We start from the raw sequence: 16,889 nt of genomic DNA, 5'->3' as shown, positions 1-16,889 counted from the left end.
CCTTTCTTCCCCCCATATAAAGTATTTATAAGTTATAAAATATACAGTCCAAACCTAAAAGTAGAAGTCTTTCCAGTGGAAAACACTGATCTAAATTTACTCCTTTTAGATTTGCTTGAATGTGCTTTGATGAGACGCTGTTTTGGTGTTTAACTGCATATGAGACGATAATTTCTGGACATGTAAATAAAAGCATATTGCATGGGGGGAAAAGCATAATATCTCGTTGCAAACGATGAATCACTTAGTGCAGAGGCAAATTATTCTTTATTTTATTCTAGGGAGGATCGAAAATATATTCATTTAATTTCTCCATTCTATCTCTCTCTCTATCTATCTGTCTATCTATCTATCTATCTATCCATCCATCTACTAAAATAGCAGATATATACACTACATAATGCATTTATTTAGTCCCTCTATATCAACATATATATGTGTAAATGTATAATTAGATACACAAATGTGCATTTAAACACACTCCTATATAAACTGACCAGGTTTGTGTGCATATGTGCATATATAAAGCGTAGCATCCATGTGCCTACGTGTGCAAAAATATATATAATTTACATACATAAATGTGGCAATTAATATGTCTATACGTGGAAAAAAGTTGTCCGTTCAGAGATTTATGCATGTATATGTGCATGCATGTGTAGTCTGTGTATGTGCAACTCTGTATATGTATATATTTTATATGCTGCATATAAGTCTCTATATGTGTATATGTCTATATCTAGTCACATATATGTCTGTAGCTATATGTAACTATGTAACAGATAATGTTTTTTACTATCCCATTGAGGTAGACTTGTGCAGCCTATTGTTTCAGACAACAGATATAAGTTGCGATGGAAGAGGAACGTCGGATTTGGTGTCTGTCCCCCATTTCCAATTATAGATGGATCATTACAGACAGAGAAGTACTGAGAATCCAGACATCTGCTCTTCACATGAATGCACTCACCTCCTAGAGAACAGCCTGCCATCATGCTCTGGAAACTGGTTGAAAATGTCAAGTATGAAGATATCTATGAGGTGAGTATATAATATGCATATAAGTAAGAGAGTATATGTATATTTAAATATACATCTAGTATATAGATACAGGCATGACTTTATAGTACATATATACCTCTACATATGCATCTAGGCAGAAATAGAGACATACACCAACACACACAAGCATAGAGACGGGAAACCAAGAGTAAATGCTTAAATGCTTATTTATTTGCATATTTGTATTCAGCATGCCGAGTCTTAAACTTTTTTTTTTTTTTCATGGAAAAGCTGTTTGATGCGATTTAAAACATCAAAGAAATGATCTGGGGATTGGAATGAGGCAACTTAAAGGCAAGAGTTTGATTGTTTAGACCTCTAATTAGATATAATTCGATTAAATATGGACAAATATCGAGAAAAAAAAAAAAAGAAAATAGAAGAAAAACACAATCTGGTATTCAGGGACAGGATGCATTTCATTCTTTTTTTTTTATTTTGCAATTCCGAGCTAAGCTTAACCTGAATGTGGATTATTTTTTTTTTGTTCCCTTTTCTTGTTTTCAGAATCAGATACGTATTTTACGACTTTTTGTGCCTCTATAGCAATAGATAAGATGTGCATGTATACATATACTCGCATTAATTAAGCGGCACATACATTCTAGCACGTATGTGAGCACACACACCCGAACCGATACAGTCAAAGGCAGCTCCGCACAGTCCGAGGGCACGAAAAGTTGTGAGCTTTATTCAGACCTTATTTTCGAGGTCAAAAAGCAAACCAAGGGTGGTAGGGGGTTAAAAATCACAACTCAAACACCGCGAAACCTTTCTTAATTTTTCACGGTTTCCTGAGCCGGATCTTTCCCAAACGGGCTGCGGGAATGTATTTCTTGTAAGTTAAACCAACGTGCGGGTTTTGCTAAGAAAAGGGGTTGGGGAAATATGTGTATGTAAGTGAGGAATGGCGCTCCACAAAATCATAATTTTTTTCATTATTTTTGTTTTTTTAATTGTGGGGAAGGCATTGGCTGGGCGATCTCGGGGGGGGTGGGGGGGTGATTTTCAGAAGGGAGCAATTCGTCAGCTCCGGAGCGGGAGTTGCTCCGTGGGGAGGCGGCCGGGAAGGAACCGGGAACTGGGAAAGAGCCGGGGACAGGGCAGGGACTGGGGATCGGACGAGGACCGGGGAGGGACTGGGCGCTGAGGAGGGACCAGGGGCCCGGCAGGGACCCGGCAGGGACTGGGTAGGGACTGGGCAGGGACTGGGCAGGGACTGGGCAGGGGCTGGAGATCGATCAGGGACCGGGGATCGAGAAGGGACCGGGGATCGAGAAGGGACCGGGGACCAAATAGGGGCCAGGGAGGGACTGGGCACTGAGCAGGACCAGGGAGTGCGCAGGGGCTGGGCAGGAACCGGGCAGGGGCTGGGCAGGGGCTGGGAATCGAACAGGTATGGGGGACCCGGCAGGGACTGGGTACCGAGCAGACACAGGACACTGAGCGCGGGGCTGGGTACTGGGCAGGGACCGGCTAGGAGACGTGTCCCGGGCAAGGGACGGACAGGGGACCGGACAGGGGCCGGGTAGGGGCCGGACAGGGCTCAAGGTACCGGGCAGCGGCCGCAGCCCCTCCAGGGAAGCGCCGTCGGGGCCGCCCCGTCCCCGAATCCCTCCCCTCCGGCACTTACAGAGGGGAAACTCCTGGGAAAAGCGGAGAAAGAGATCGAGGGGAAGGTACAGCTCCGGCTGTTCCCGGCCGGAGGAAGGACGGGATGGAGGGAATCGGGGAGGGGATCCGGCAACCACACGGGAGAAATGTCTCCATTCCCAAAAGCTGCCGTCAGGATAATTATCCTTGGCAAAACCCGGCATCTGCAGAACAAGCGCAGAACGAGCACGTGTGTGTGTGTGTGTGTGAGACAGAGAGTGTGTGTGTGAGTGTGTGTGTGTGTGAGTGTGTGTGTCGCTCCCCGTGTGTGTGTCCCCGTGTGTCCCCAGCCCCGCGGAGCCCTCGCTGCTTTTCCCTCCCCATCCCCAGGCACAGCCCGGCCATTGTCTCTGCCCGCAGCAGCAGGCGACAAAACATCTCCCCTCCCCGGCTGCCGCGGTCGGGGATGAGGGGTTTTATTCCTCCCTCCTTTTCAGAGGGATTTTTAAAGCGCTATGAATTGACGGACACTCGTGTTTGTAGGTTGCCGTGGGAGAGAAGCGGAGTTGGGGGAGCGGTTAGGGGGGATTTGGCTGCGGGCTGGGTATTCCCGAACTTGGGGGTGCGCTCCGAGGCATCTTGTAACGTGCAGCATTAGAAAAAAAAAAACCTGCATTTTTTTTTTTAAGCTCTGAAACCCTCTAGATTTGTCTTAAAAAAATATTTCCCTCTCTTCTTTCCGATTTATAATTAACAACACGATGGTAGAAGCGGCTCAGCCACTTAAAATGAATCTGTTCTTAAAACAAAAGTGTGTGTGTGCGTGTATGTGCGGGGGGGGGGGGGGGGAGACTGCTCTGGGAAGTGTGAGTCTATTTAGGAAGGAACGTAAGTTGAACTTTAACAGAAATGGCAGACAGTCCAGTTGAACGGGTTCCTGCAACATCAAAAAGGTTTTATATCGCCCCTGGCTTTGCCTCAAAACTATAAATTTACTATCCTTTAAAATTCACTCCATACATTTTGCATTTGGGTGAAAATCGGGAGATCTATGTACATTTATTCTTTTTTTTTTTTTCATATCGGACTGTAGAAATAGGATTCAGGAAAAAAAATGAGCCAAACAACGTAGATTCAAGTATTTATTTGCCTATTGCGAATAAATACGATCTGTAACATGCACCAGAAGGGCTTAATCTTCGCTGTAAATAGGCATCTATTACAGTGACTGCACAGATCTTCTTCCATTTCTTTAAAAATAACAACGAAAAAAAAGGATTAAAAAAGCCTCTTTTTCTTCATTATTTGTTTAAAAAAAACCAAATCAACAACAAACTAAAAGAACAAAAGCACCAAAGGCAATCAATTCCTCGTATTAAGAATGTATAATTAAATATATATTTAAAGAAAAAAAAAAGGGAATATGCTTTTCTTCTTCGCCTCTAGCATTGCTTCATCTCACTTCCTTGCTCCAGCTCAGCAGTGTCTACTTTCCGCATCTTCCTCCGCTCGAGTTAATTGAAGTTCTGCCTCTTCCTTGCTAAACTTTTTCCCCCCTCTCCCTCTCCCTCTCCCCAAACTCTGCCTCTGCCAGCCCCCCTCGTCTGATTACATCTAGTAATTCTCCACTGAATGAACGTCATTTACAATAGTAGGGGAGCTCTCGAGCTGGCTGCCAGCTTCACGCTCCATTTGGTCCTGCATTCTCCCTTTAAAGTAGTCGTGTAATATTAATAGTCATGAATATCAATTATTATGAGGCGGTGTAGAGAAGGAAAGGGAGGAAGGGGTAGAGGAGCAGTCTGAGCCTAGCCTTGGGTTGAAGAGGATTGTATTTGGGAGCTCAAAGGCAAAAAAAAAAAAAAAAAGAAAAAAAAAAAAAAGAAAAAAAAAAGGAGGAAAAAAAACCTGAGAGGGAGGGGTAAATCATATATGTAGATAGAGGTTTCCAGGCTCGGTTTTGGGGGCATTGGTCTTTTTTTTTTTTTTTTTTTTTTTTTTTACCTCTTTTTTTTTTTGATGGATAGACTTCGAAATATCTCAAGCTGTTCTCCTGTGTCCAACACGTCCCTGTGCAGATCTCCTTGATATTTTTCCCTCCAGTTATTAGTATTATCACCATTATTTTATTTTTAGCTATTACAAGACTTTTTTTATTTCCAGATGTTAGTCCACACCTATTCCGCCATGGTGAGTTTGGATCCATGTTGTACTAGAATTGCATGTTCTCTCTCTCTCTCTCGATCTGTTGTCTCTCTCTCTCCCTCTCTCTCTCTTTTTAAACGCCTTTGGCTTGGTAATTTAGCACAATAATTGGAGGAGGCTTGCAGCTGCTTCTCCCTTTTTGCATTGTGTGTTCCCGATTTGAGCAAGGGGAGTCTGGGGGGGGAGTTGGGGGAAAAAAAAATTTTTTTTCTTTTTTTTTTTTTTTTTTTTTTTTAACCATGTGTGCCACTGCTTGTGGGGGTTTGAGCTACACTTTGTGGAATAGATATTTTTGTTGTTTACTTTAGCCTCGCAGCTTCAGTGCGAGGGAGTTGGACAAAACTCCTCTCCCACCTTTTCTCTGAAGCCTCTACACATTCCCCCCCCCCCCCCCCCCGTCCCCTCCACACACCCCAAAGACTTTTCATTACAATTAACCCCCACCCCATACTCCGGAATACAATATTGGAAAAGGAAACAAAAGACACTGGAAGTTGCTGCAGAAATCATAGCGACTGGATTTGTTCAATGACGATGTTTCATTTTTATTTTGTTTGATTTTTTTAAATTTGTTTTTTAAGAAGTAGACTCTCTTTAAGCAAGGATCCCGCGTGGGTTTTATTTTGGGTTTCTTTTTTTTTTCTTTTTTTTTTCTTTTTCCCCCACGTCCTTTTTTTGCGCAACTTCTCACCTCGGAGTCCTCCGAGAAGTGCAACTTTCTTTTTGGGCTTTTCCACGTGAAAATGGGTTGGTGATTTTGAGGACTTCAGCAATGGGAATAAACAAACGTTTAGAAACTTTAGGCAGAAGAAGGGGTGGGTTGTTTGGATGGATGGGTGGTGTGAGGCTCTTAATTTTTTTATTTTTATTTTTTTTTTTTTTACCTTTGGTTTGATTGGGGGGGCTGTGGATGGAGAATTATATTGCTGGATTGAAATTACAGATCATATATGCATATGGAGCACTAGTCCTACAGTTTTAATTTTGACATTTAGCAATTCTCCCTCACACCCCCCGCCCCCTTCACCCTTCTTGATGGTTACCGGGAACAGACACAATGTGGGTACGAAACACTGTAACATTTCTAATCTGTGGCAGGGGAAGGGGGTACATCTGAATCCCAGTTTCCAACTGTTTACGGTTTTATTTTATTTTATTTTGGGATGGGTTTTGCTCCTTTTATTTTTTTTTTAAAGGTCTTCTTTTTTTGTCGTTGTTTTTATGTCATTCCGCCTGTAGGACCGGCATGATGGAGTGCCCAGCCACAGTTCCAGGCTGTCCCAGCTGGGATCCGTCTCGCAGGGACCCTACTCCAGCGCTCCTCCGCTCTCTCACACCCCATCCTCGGATTTCCAGCCGCCTTATTTCCCACCCCCCTACCAGCCTCTTCCTTACCACCAAAGCCAGGACCCTTACTCCCATGTCAATGACCCCTACTCCCTAAACCCCTTGCATCAGCCCCAGCAGCACCCCTGGGGACAGAGGCAGAGGCAAGAGGTGGGATCAGAAACCGGGTCACTGCTGCCACAGCCTCGGGCCGCCCTGCCCCAGCTCTCGGGACTGGACCCCAGGCGGGACTACCACTCAGTAAGGAGGCCAGATGTCCTCCTGCACTCAGCTCACCATGGCCTTGACTCCGGCATGGGGGACAGCCTTTCTCTGCATGGCATCGGACACCCAGGGATGGAGGAGGTCCAGGTAAGGCACCGCGTTCCTTTCTCCTGGGCAATGCAGCTGGAGTCCCCATGTCTGAGCTGGGAATGATCAGTGAGGGATTTCCAGCGATATTGCTGTGGGTTGCCATTCTTTTTTTCCGTTCTGGGATTATAACTGTGGTACTCCCCCTCCCTCTCCCTCTATTTTTCTATATTTTTTTTTATAAGAGAATTTATTTCCTTGCTGTCACGCACAGGCTGGGCTTTATAAACCCTCCCCTACATGGCAAGCCAGCAGAGTGCAGGGGGAAGGCGGACATGCTGCTCCAAATATTCCACGTGTTTCAAAAGCTGGCAGAGTTCAAGCCTGGCTTTTCAAATTCCAGTTATTTCCCATGCAATCTCAGCTTCCACCCTCCTTCCCCCCCCCCAACCAATTTCCTGCCGTTCAGGGATTTTTATGAAACTGTCGAATTACTACATTTTTCGTCCGGGAGGGAGGCAAAATATAAACAAAACCCAAACCAAAAGCAATAACTGGTAATCAGAAACAAGTCCGGTGTCCATCCCCCCAACTCCCTCCTTATTTTTTTAAGTGTGGTTGGTAAGGTAGCACTGATTTTAAATAGTTTTATTCTCTCTTTTGGGTAACAAAGGAGTTTCGCCGGGCTCAAAGCACAGTGTTTCCCAGCTTTCTTCCATCCCACGCGAAACTCATCATCACGTGTTATTTCCTAAAAACAGGAAGGCCCTTAACAGCTTCGGTGCTGGGCTGGTTTGCACCTTGCTGGAGCTGGGCATGCACAGCCCGTGGGGACCCCCGAGCCCGAGGCTGAAACCTCCAGGGGCCAAGTCCTGCATTAGTCTTTACTAATCGGGATTTTGTGGGTTCCCTTCCACACTTTTTAGTTGTTTTTTTTTTTTTCCCCCCCAGAATTTCTATATCATATATATTATATATATATATATATATATATACACATATGTATATATGACACATGTATGTAGTCTTGGAATAAATAAAGAAAAGAATCATTGGATGAAATACGGACTTCAAAGTTACAGAAAGGGAAAAAGAAAGGAAAAAAAGAGGAGTTTGGGAAGAAAAAAAAGTAGCCGTGAAAAAGGATATGCTGAACATTATAGGAATCAGCGGCAGGGAAGCGGAGGGGATGTATTACTTCGGCTTGTGGCTTGGCTTGTTTTAGGGCTTCAAGGGAAAATCCCCGATCTTTGCTGGGTCGAGATGCTTTAGAAATAGAAAGGTTTTGCCGTTTGGATTTGTTCCTGCCTCCGAGCTCAGTGACCATCGGGTCGCTGGTTCCTGCAGGTTTCCAAGGTGGTTTTGAGACCTGGGGACAACCCCTGACCCCCACGGGCGCGATGTGCAAGTCTCGTCTCGCATTCCTGGCTCAGACAAACTGGTCTGCAAGTCTAAGCGAGTTTTACCTCTGTGAGTGCAGGAAGGAGATCGCTCTCCTTTCTCTCTGCAGCCGATAGGTGTTAAATGCTGTTTGTGCTTTGATATTTACACTTTCCCCGAAGAAAAGCCAGTAATTGTTGTGCTTTTGTGAGGAAAAAAAAAAAAGAGAAAAACAGAAAAGAGGGAAGGTAAAGGATAGAGGTAAAAGAGAGAGAAGAAAAAGATAAAATGCAGAAAAAGAAGAAAAGCTAGAGGAAGGAGAGAGGGAAAGGAGTGGAAAAGATATGGAAAGAAAGAGAGACAGACGAAAAGAAGGAAAAAAAGGAAAGAAAGAACAGAAATAACAGGGAAAGAGGAGCTCAAATGAAGCAGCTCTCCATCTCTTTTCCAATAAAACATCCCTCTGCGGGCAGGGCACAGTACTGGAGGCAATTGCCTCCCCTCGATGCCTCCGAGAGCAGCGGTGACGACCCGCGGCCATCCCCGACCTGCTCGCCCGGGTTGGCCGGGCCGGGGGGGTGGGATCGGGTGGGATCGGGGTAGAATGGGGCAGGTGAAGCTGTGGACCAGCAGAGCTGGAGTCCTTGTTTTGGGGTACTGAGACAGCAGGAAATTAAACAGACCCTTTATTTCTGTAAGTTTGGTCTCAGGTTGGGGGGAGGAGGGTGTCCCAGGGAGAAACACATGAAGGAAGAGGTGTCCAACTGCAAGTCAACACAGTCAGGAGGGAAAGCAGCCCAGAACTCGCTTCTACCGCTCAGCATTTTCTATTCTTGTCCCCCCACTAGTGACAGATGAAGTTGGGCAGTTTTCCATCCTGATATTCAGTATGGATTTATTCTAGATTCGAGGAATCCATTCTAGCTACGGGGATTTTTATTTAGACCACATATACTTATTATCCACCATCACTAGATAGAATTTCCAGGAAGGATTTCAAGTATTATTTTTTTTAATAGTCCAGAAAGTTGAACCGATATCTAGATATACAGTTGGATAAAGATGTTTCTCTTTGCTTTAGCTTATGCATGTCTTATCAAATATGTGCCATGAGGATGGGCTGGGCTGAGGAGGAGACAGAGAAAGAGAGTGCGTGACAGAAAGAAACAGTGGTTATTTTATAAACACCAAATCCAGGCCATGTGTGAGCCATTGTCCAGGGCTAGAATTAAGTGATTGTAACATGATAGCGCTCTGTTATTGTAAACAGGACATATTGTATTGCTATTGCTGCCCCTTTCGAGAGGAATTTTCAGTCTGCGATTTACAGCCTTCAGACAGGGAACAGAGAAGCCAAGACCTACTTATTAAAAAAAATGTGCATCATCTAACAGGGACTCTGAAAAAAAAAATAAAACCCCATCATTACAACCCCAGATATTTTTTTCTCCCCATCGGCTGGGCAAAAGTAGGGTTATAGTAGTAAAAGATACAATGAAGGAAATATTCAGACTCTTTGAAGGAAAATAAAGGCTGGATTTTTCAGGTTTTCTCTCAGATATGTCCATAGCTGTTGAATAATGTGATTATAGATGGTATTCAGGAAGGTCCATGCTATCAGATTATTGGAGGAGGGAGGGGAAGGGAATCTTCCCCTCCAGATTTTCCAAGTACATCTGGAAACTCATCACCTTTCCCCTCCCTGCACACACACCTCCGCTCCTCCTCCTCACTCACGCTGCTACTACGTGCCAGCTAGAGACAAGGAAAGTTAAGTTGCACCAAAACACCCAAGTCTCTTATAAAGTAACCCCTGGTATCACTTTTAACTAAAGAAGTCTAGTAATTAAAAGTCTGAGTTGTTTTTCCACGTTTCCGCATGCAGTCCTAATTAAATCTTTACGATCCTCTCTGTGACTATTAACTGCCAGCATGCTGAGCGAATATCCTGTACAAAAACCCAGCAGGAGGGCGTAATTAGATAGAAAATCAGACAGGAGTCTTCTCATTAACTACAACAACTAACCCACGTTGCTGATGGAGCGAGCGGAGTGCATGCACACGCATAAAGGGTGTGCACAACCATCGACTCCAGAGATAGGGTGAGATCAGGAGGAAAGACGGAAAAAAATAAAAGGGAAGGTGGTGTTTCATGTTTACCTCCAATTCTGTGCCATCGAGGTGCGCCACGCTGCAATCCAGCAGGCTGCAGGATTTGCTCATCATCCCTCGTCGGGAGCTGCTCAGGGAAAGGAGGGAAGACTTTGTAATTTTATTTTGTGCCCTTTAGGTATGTAGCCTATTGATTATGAGAGAGAGACACAGCCATGCCCAAACACATCACATAAGGCAACCCTCTGCGTGTGTGTGTAGGCTCGTTGGAGGGTGTATTCAAGGAAAATGAAAGGAAAGCTCTCGTAGAAAATATTGTTCCGTCACGTTTTGGGGAGATGTAATTTTCTCCTAAATCATATTCCATCTGGAATGTCTCCGCTGAGCACAGAGATGGAGATAAGGGCTAGATCCGGATAAACTCAGCCTCTCGGTGTAGCAAAGATAAAGTTAAAATAATAGTGACGAAAATCATTGCTTTGCTGTGAAGGTGTTTTCCTTATCAAGGAAAAATGTGACAACAACCCAAACATACGATAACATTGAAAACCCTAAACCCTAAATAGCAATGAGAAAAATAAAATAATAAAGCCAAGAAACCCACAGGTCCCTCCTTTCTCTAGAATCGACCCCAAAATGGAACCTGTCGGAATTCTGCAATAGATTGCTCTTATGACATGTCGTCTCTCTGGGAGATGATTTTACTCTGCCGGACGCAGATTCAGCCGTAGTTTTAGTTGTTTTGTTTGGGGTTTTTTTTATACATATCCCACTTTCGTGCTGAGAAATGAAACGCAACATTTGCTGTGTCCTCTGTGCCCGTCTTTGTTCTCTTCCCTGCCAAAGAAGTTAATGCCGTAATAACAGGTGTGCTCCTCAGCGGGCTGAAAAGAAGGGGGAAAGTGTGAAAACACGGCTTTGAAATCGGGACCTTTTTTCCTAGGCGATCAATTTGGTGGTGCATACTTTTGATAATGTATATTCCCGCTCCTCCCTTCCCGTCCCCACTAATTCAGGACATGGAAGCAACCTCGGGAGCTGTAAATCTCTTTCTGCTCGTCCCTGTACAACGTGGGCGTTGCGCTGTGCTTCGAAAGGCTCAGGCTTTAATTAAAAGTCCATAATGTAAACTATGATATATAAAAAGTAAATGGCCCTTGAATTATTAAGATGTAGCAGGGTTAAACAAACAAACAAACAAACAAAAAAAAACAAAAAGAAAAAGGAGGAGGGGAAGGAAAGGGGAGGGAGCATTTAAGTTGTCCTTAATCGTGTTCATTTATGTCATGCAATAGATCTTGCAGATGTTGCCAAATTGCCACATTTCCAAAGGAAGAAATATAAAGCTTTATGGAATGCAAAGAAGTCTATGTGATATCTATGTTTTATAAGATAACAAAACCACTATTGGGCCCCATATGCTTCACACCTCTTTTTGTTTTATTAGAAGACTATATAATTTGTAAGAATTTCATTTCCTTCTCGATTTGGGGAAATAATAATAACAACAATAATAATAGTAAAAGAAAAATCCCCCCCTCCCCTAGTGAATTAATATAAATGGAAATAACAGGAACTCCAGTTTGGAATGACATGATTTATGTACGCGATTCTTTAATATCCAGTCAATTTGAATAGTGATGTTTTTATATCCACAGTCAGTTGAAGATGCCAATAACAGCGGTATGAACTTATTGGACCAGTCTGTCATTAAAAAAGGTATGGATTATTCCAACAAGCTAGACAAACTTTTACTGTGTAGCAATATCTTCATGATATATTTTGACTTTGGGGCAATTAATTTCTCCGGGAAGCAGGAATACATGCCAGCAAGATGAATAGTTGATTGGATCAGCAGATAGAGTGAGGGGATAAGATATGTGAACAGAAAAGTTTATATCCCCACCTCCCCCGTCCTTCCAAGGGTTTAGTGACACAAATGCTCTCTAATGGAGCACCCCATGCTCGAATGCAGTTTCCATGGGCCCTCCTCTCCTCTTTCCCCCCCTCACCTCGAGAGTCTTCTGTGGGAACCCCTTGGCTTTTAACAGAGGATGGTGGTTGATTCCCTTTGGGGCTTAAATGCATTTCACAGGCGAATAAAATGTGGAGAGAAAGAGATGCCCATGGAAAGGCAGCCCCGGCCCCCTTCCCTGCTTCCTCCAAGATTCCTCCCTTCCCCCTTCCTCCAAGGTTCCCCCCTTCCCCATGCCCATTTTTTACATCTTTCTACATATGCGCCCATGATTTAGTGTAACTGCAGAATCACCCCATACTGTTAAAGGGAATGTGATATTAACAAATGTTTGCAGTCTCTTGTACAGCTGTAAGCAAAATAATTAACTAATTAAACTAATTAAATGTAATTACAATAACTCATTTTGGGCGTATTGCAGCTGCTTAATTTTTTTACATTTCTCTGACAGTCCCTGGAAGATGCTCGGCGATTAGTGTTGTGTTATGCTGATAGACATTAAACAGATCACACGCTGCAAATGGAGGGAAAGCTATCTTTAATTATCTAAGGAGTTTCTATTTCTAGATTCAATTTTAAGTACCAGAGATGAGGCTTAGAAATGCTGTCCCTTATGCTTACTATCAGCAGCACTTATCTCCAGGACCTTGTTATTTGTCAAATGCTCACAAATGGTTTAATAGCGATGATCTCGTAGGATGTAAAGCAAAATAACGCGGAGGATGTTTGTTTAAAACGTGTTGAAGGTAGTACGAGGTTCTTCCTTTTATTTATGGTTTGTTTTGCTGTTGTTTGCTTGTTTGTTTTTTTTTTTTTTTTTTAATTTAAACCTTCATGTACGGTCTCTCTTTCACACACATGATCAAGGTCTAGTTGTTTGAGGGAGGACAGATGAAAACTTGAAGACCCTTTGGCAGCACCATTTATGACTATTGGTTGAAAAGTCGAAGGTTTTTTGGTTGGTTGGTTAGTTGTTTGGGGTTTTTTTGTTGTTTTTGTTTTTAAAGAAACAGAAAGTTACTTACCCTTAAAAAGGAAAAAAAAAATTCTGCTGTTTTGGTTCAGTTTGAATGTTTAATGGGATATCTACTCAGGGTCTGTAACCTGAAGGTTTCTCGTTGCATTTTTAACCTTTTTTTTTTCCTCGCTCTCCTCCCCCTTCCCCACCCCCACTTGACACCTCATACACGCTGTTGTCTCTTGTGTGTATTTGATTAATTGGTGCTTGATTTGTGGACGAGAGACTCCTTCCCAATATTATTCCGTGCTGGTTTTTCACAGAATACACAGTTCAAAATACTCTTTTTTTTTTTTTTTTTTAACACGCACACGTCTGTGTCTCTCCCTCTTTCAGCTGACGAGGACAGCAGAGACATTCCACGTGTGTGCTCGGTGGTACAGTTAGAGAGCGAGTAGCACTAGAATGTGAATGTCAATAATTCTATGGATCAGGTATAGATTTTTATATTTGTAAGGCATATATTTAGGTGTGCTTTTTATGTGTGGGCATTGCAACGGCCCCAGGTCGAGCAGCTGCCTCCTAAAGAGACCCAGTCTCTTCTATATGGGATTACATGTGCCTATTTGCAGCCAGAAGAAGAGATACTCTGAGTTTACACATGATGAGCAGGAGACATATGCACTTTGGAAATTAGGTTACTAAAAAAGACCCTGAGATGTGTTTGCAACTGTTTAAAAGTCACTGCAGCAGCGTTTTCTTCCTTAGAAGTAATGCTGAGCTCTAAGAGACTTCCCAGCATAAAGGAATATTGTATTTTCTTACCCAGCGATTTTCCTGGGTGTGGAGGAAGAGAAATGGGTAATAAATAGCAGGTCACACTTGTGGCAGTCAATATTTAATCAGGACGAGAGAAAGAGCAACACAGAGAGTGCTCAGTATCAATTTCACTTTGTTCCCTGCAGTTTGTAGCTGTGAGGATGTACTTTGAAGGAAGAATAAGTTATTTAAACTCTGTGAGTCGTTATTGCAGGCAGATGGCATAGATAGATAGAGACAGAAAGGTATTGACTGATTTTTGTCCAGTGGAACATTCTCGTGATACATATTTGCCAGTCGAGGCTTGGAGGGGGTCTACTTCACCAAATCCTAGTTTAGTACCTAAAATTCTTTAATTACAAAGCGGTGGGAGAAGTATGATGGAGACCTGGAGTCTAAACTTAATTATATCACCCAGACTGTGTCTGTTCATGGTCTTTCAGGTCTGCAGAGGGAATTATCTGTCTATGCAAAAGCTTTGCCAAATTATTAAGGAAATTATATAGGGATTCATACACGGCTATTGATTTATCTCACGTATCGATCCCCCACAATAGATTACACATACCCAGCCTCTTGTTATGTTTGCTATCTGAGCTTACTTGACATTTCTGAAGTAATTTAGTTAAGAGGAAATGAGTTGTTCCCAGTAGAGAGAGCAAACGAGTGAAGTGAAGGTAGCCAGCGTGATAAATGGCTCTTTCATTTGGAGATCTCCAGAGCTCGTTTAAGGCTAATTTTCTGTATTAGCCCCCTTTGAGCTATTAATGCAATAGGCAGGGACCGTGGCCCCTCGTCTCTTAGCTGCCCCATTAGAGCGAGCATTAAGCTACCAAGCCTGAACTCCACCGTGGTCGTGATGGTGGTGGCGGGGAAATAATGAAAGGTGCTTTTTAAACTCCCCTAATCTAAACTGGCAGAGGGTGGTTAATACGATTTGAAGGGGGCTGGTCAATGAACAATCAATAAACTAATAATGAGAAGGATGTGGTACATTAACAGCCTAAAAATGCAACGAGACATTAAAAAATCATCGTTAACTCCTAGTTCCATTAAGATTTGGGTGGTGGAAGTGGGAGGGAGGGAGCCAGATAAATCATCAAGATGATAATAATAATCACCAAGAGCATTAATATCAGTTATAACTAAGCTTTCAGAGCTTACCGGCTGCACGTATGGAGGCCTTTCCCTCGATTTCTGCTGAAATGAAGGAAAAGCTTTCCATGTGTCAGGAATAAAAGATAGAGCTCCCTTGTCAAATGCTCATCTGAAATCTGCTTGGCACCGACTGTGGTGAAAGAAGTTGTCCTCTTGCAAAACCTTGCGTGGCCCAAGTCCCAAGTTAATTTTTTGTGACTCTGGGGCACAGTCAGAGTCTTAAAATTATTCTGATGTATTTATTTACTTTCAGCTCTTTCTGACGATCGCCTGCACACTCACACCTGATTTAGCATGAAAGGCCATTTTAACTCGAACACCTTAATTCGTGGTCTCCTTGCAAACACACTCTATTGTTCCTGCTACTTCGGGGAAACACATGAAAGAAGGTGTCCTAACCTTTTGCTTTTAACTCTAAATAACACGACATGACTTTCCTCCCCACCTCTTGAAGTTTCGGATAAATGATTAACTGAAAACCACTCTGGCCTCAGTTTTTCAGGTGATAGATCTGGGAATCGGAGATGGTGCTTTGCTGCCACTCAACTTCGTGCTCATTCCTGGATTACCCACTGAACCTTAGGATCCCCTTTAATTGAATGCAAAACAATTTCGAGGGAATACGTTTCACTTTGAAATTTAGTCCCGGCTTGCAGAGGAAAGGGACTGCGGTTGGAGGAGAGGGGCGGGAGGAGAGGAGGAGACGAGGGGAACAGGAGGAAATGGGAGATGAACACACACTTTCCGTATTTGTTCATTAAAATTAAAATAAGATCCGGGTCTTTTAGATCCAGCGTGTAAGACGCTGCTCCGGACTTTTTAGACTTGGCCACTGAGTCAGATCAAATCACCAGTTACAGCAAAGTCCTGTTGTTATACTGGACAAAGAATTTTCTACTCATTTCAGGCCCAGTAGGCAGATAAAAAAAATTGAAAATATTTAACAGTTGATCAATAATTAATTTGTCCATGATGTTTGTTAGTAAGAAATATAAGAAACATTTCCTCTGATTGATTATTTGATTGATTGATTGATTGATTGACTCTCAGATTATTCACCGGGGTTATTGCAATAATATCTTTAGCTTTAACCTAACCCCTATTATTCAGATATTTTCAGGACATAAATTTATTATTTCTTTATATTTAGTGTCCATAAAATGGCTTTTATTTCCATTTCCTCTTGTGCGTTCACATTTGTGCGCATTTTCACAGGTTTTTGGCAAGAGATCCAACAGAGAACCACCACACACACAAAAAAAAAAAAAAAGGAAAAAGAAAAAAAGAACCCTAAGACTTAATGTATGCACAGAAAATTGTAAACATGTAAAGAACTGAAAGCTTCACGCTGAGTTTCGCCATGCTCCATTTCCCCACCATTTCCTGCTGTCGTTTTAAAGCGATCTCACTCATCTAGAGATCCCGTTTGCAGGAACAGTATGCTTATAATTACTAACAAATCAAGCGGCTACTGTTGCTCTCCCGGTTTATTGATAAGCTGAAGAGAAATGGAAGGGGGAGAAATGACAAAGAGGTTGGAAGGAACCACAGGAAGAGAAAGAGGGGAAAAAAAGGAGGGAGAAAAAAAGAAGGAGGGAGGAAAGAGAGATAAAGGGATGGAAAAGGAGAAAGGAGAGAAGACAGACAAAGGAGGTAAAGAAAGAAATATAAAGCAAGGGAGAAGGTAGGGATTTTAAAAGGGGGAATTATGTATTTGTGAGTGCTCACATACAGCAAATAGAGTTTGGGAGTGAAAGAAAATCGAACAGTTTCTGCTGGGGATAACAAGAACTAAATGGGATGAAGTGAAAGCAGGAGTGGTGGGGACGCTGCGTGGGTACGTGTGTGTTATTCTGTTTTATTCCAGCAGTTGTGGCAATCCCCAACCAACTGGGAAAGTTGACATCGGCTAAAAATACACCCTGCGCTAGGGTTTATTTACATCCACGTAGGGATTTGACACATGCAGCCGCACAAGCGGATCTCTTC

The 16,889-nt window shown here is 42.9% G+C and overlaps 1 protein-coding gene across 4 annotated transcripts in view; it reads left to right on the top strand.

Moving 5' to 3' along the window:
• The first annotated feature begins 868 nt into the window (after window positions 1–868).
• TFAP2B (transcription factor AP-2 beta) overlaps window positions 869–16,889 on the top strand; it is a 33,375-nt gene continuing 17,354 nt past the window's right edge. For 2 of the 4 annotated variants that reach the window (XM_027663460.1, XM_027663458.1), the window contains exons 1-3: window positions 869–1,041; window positions 6,100–6,558; window positions 11,649–11,709. In XM_027663460.1, coding sequence (XP_027519261.1) covers window positions 961–1,041; window positions 6,100–6,558; window positions 11,649–11,709 — 601 coding nt within the window. In that variant the 5' untranslated portion in view covers window positions 869–960. Of the gene's footprint in view, window positions 1,042–4,818; window positions 4,846–6,099; window positions 6,559–11,648; window positions 11,710–16,889 lie in introns of all 4 variants that reach the window. The other 2 variants (XM_027663462.1, XM_027663461.1) reach the window with 2 other exon arrangements.

The sequence above is a fragment of the Corapipo altera genome, unplaced genomic scaffold, assembly GCF_003945725.1.
Source record: "Corapipo altera isolate COAL_440 unplaced genomic scaffold, ASM394572v1 116, whole genome shotgun sequence".
Classification (NCBI taxonomy): domain Eukaryota; kingdom Metazoa; phylum Chordata; class Aves; order Passeriformes; family Pipridae; genus Corapipo; species Corapipo altera.
Note: the sequence above shows the minus strand (reverse complement) of the source record. Positions and strands in the feature narration are given on the sequence as shown.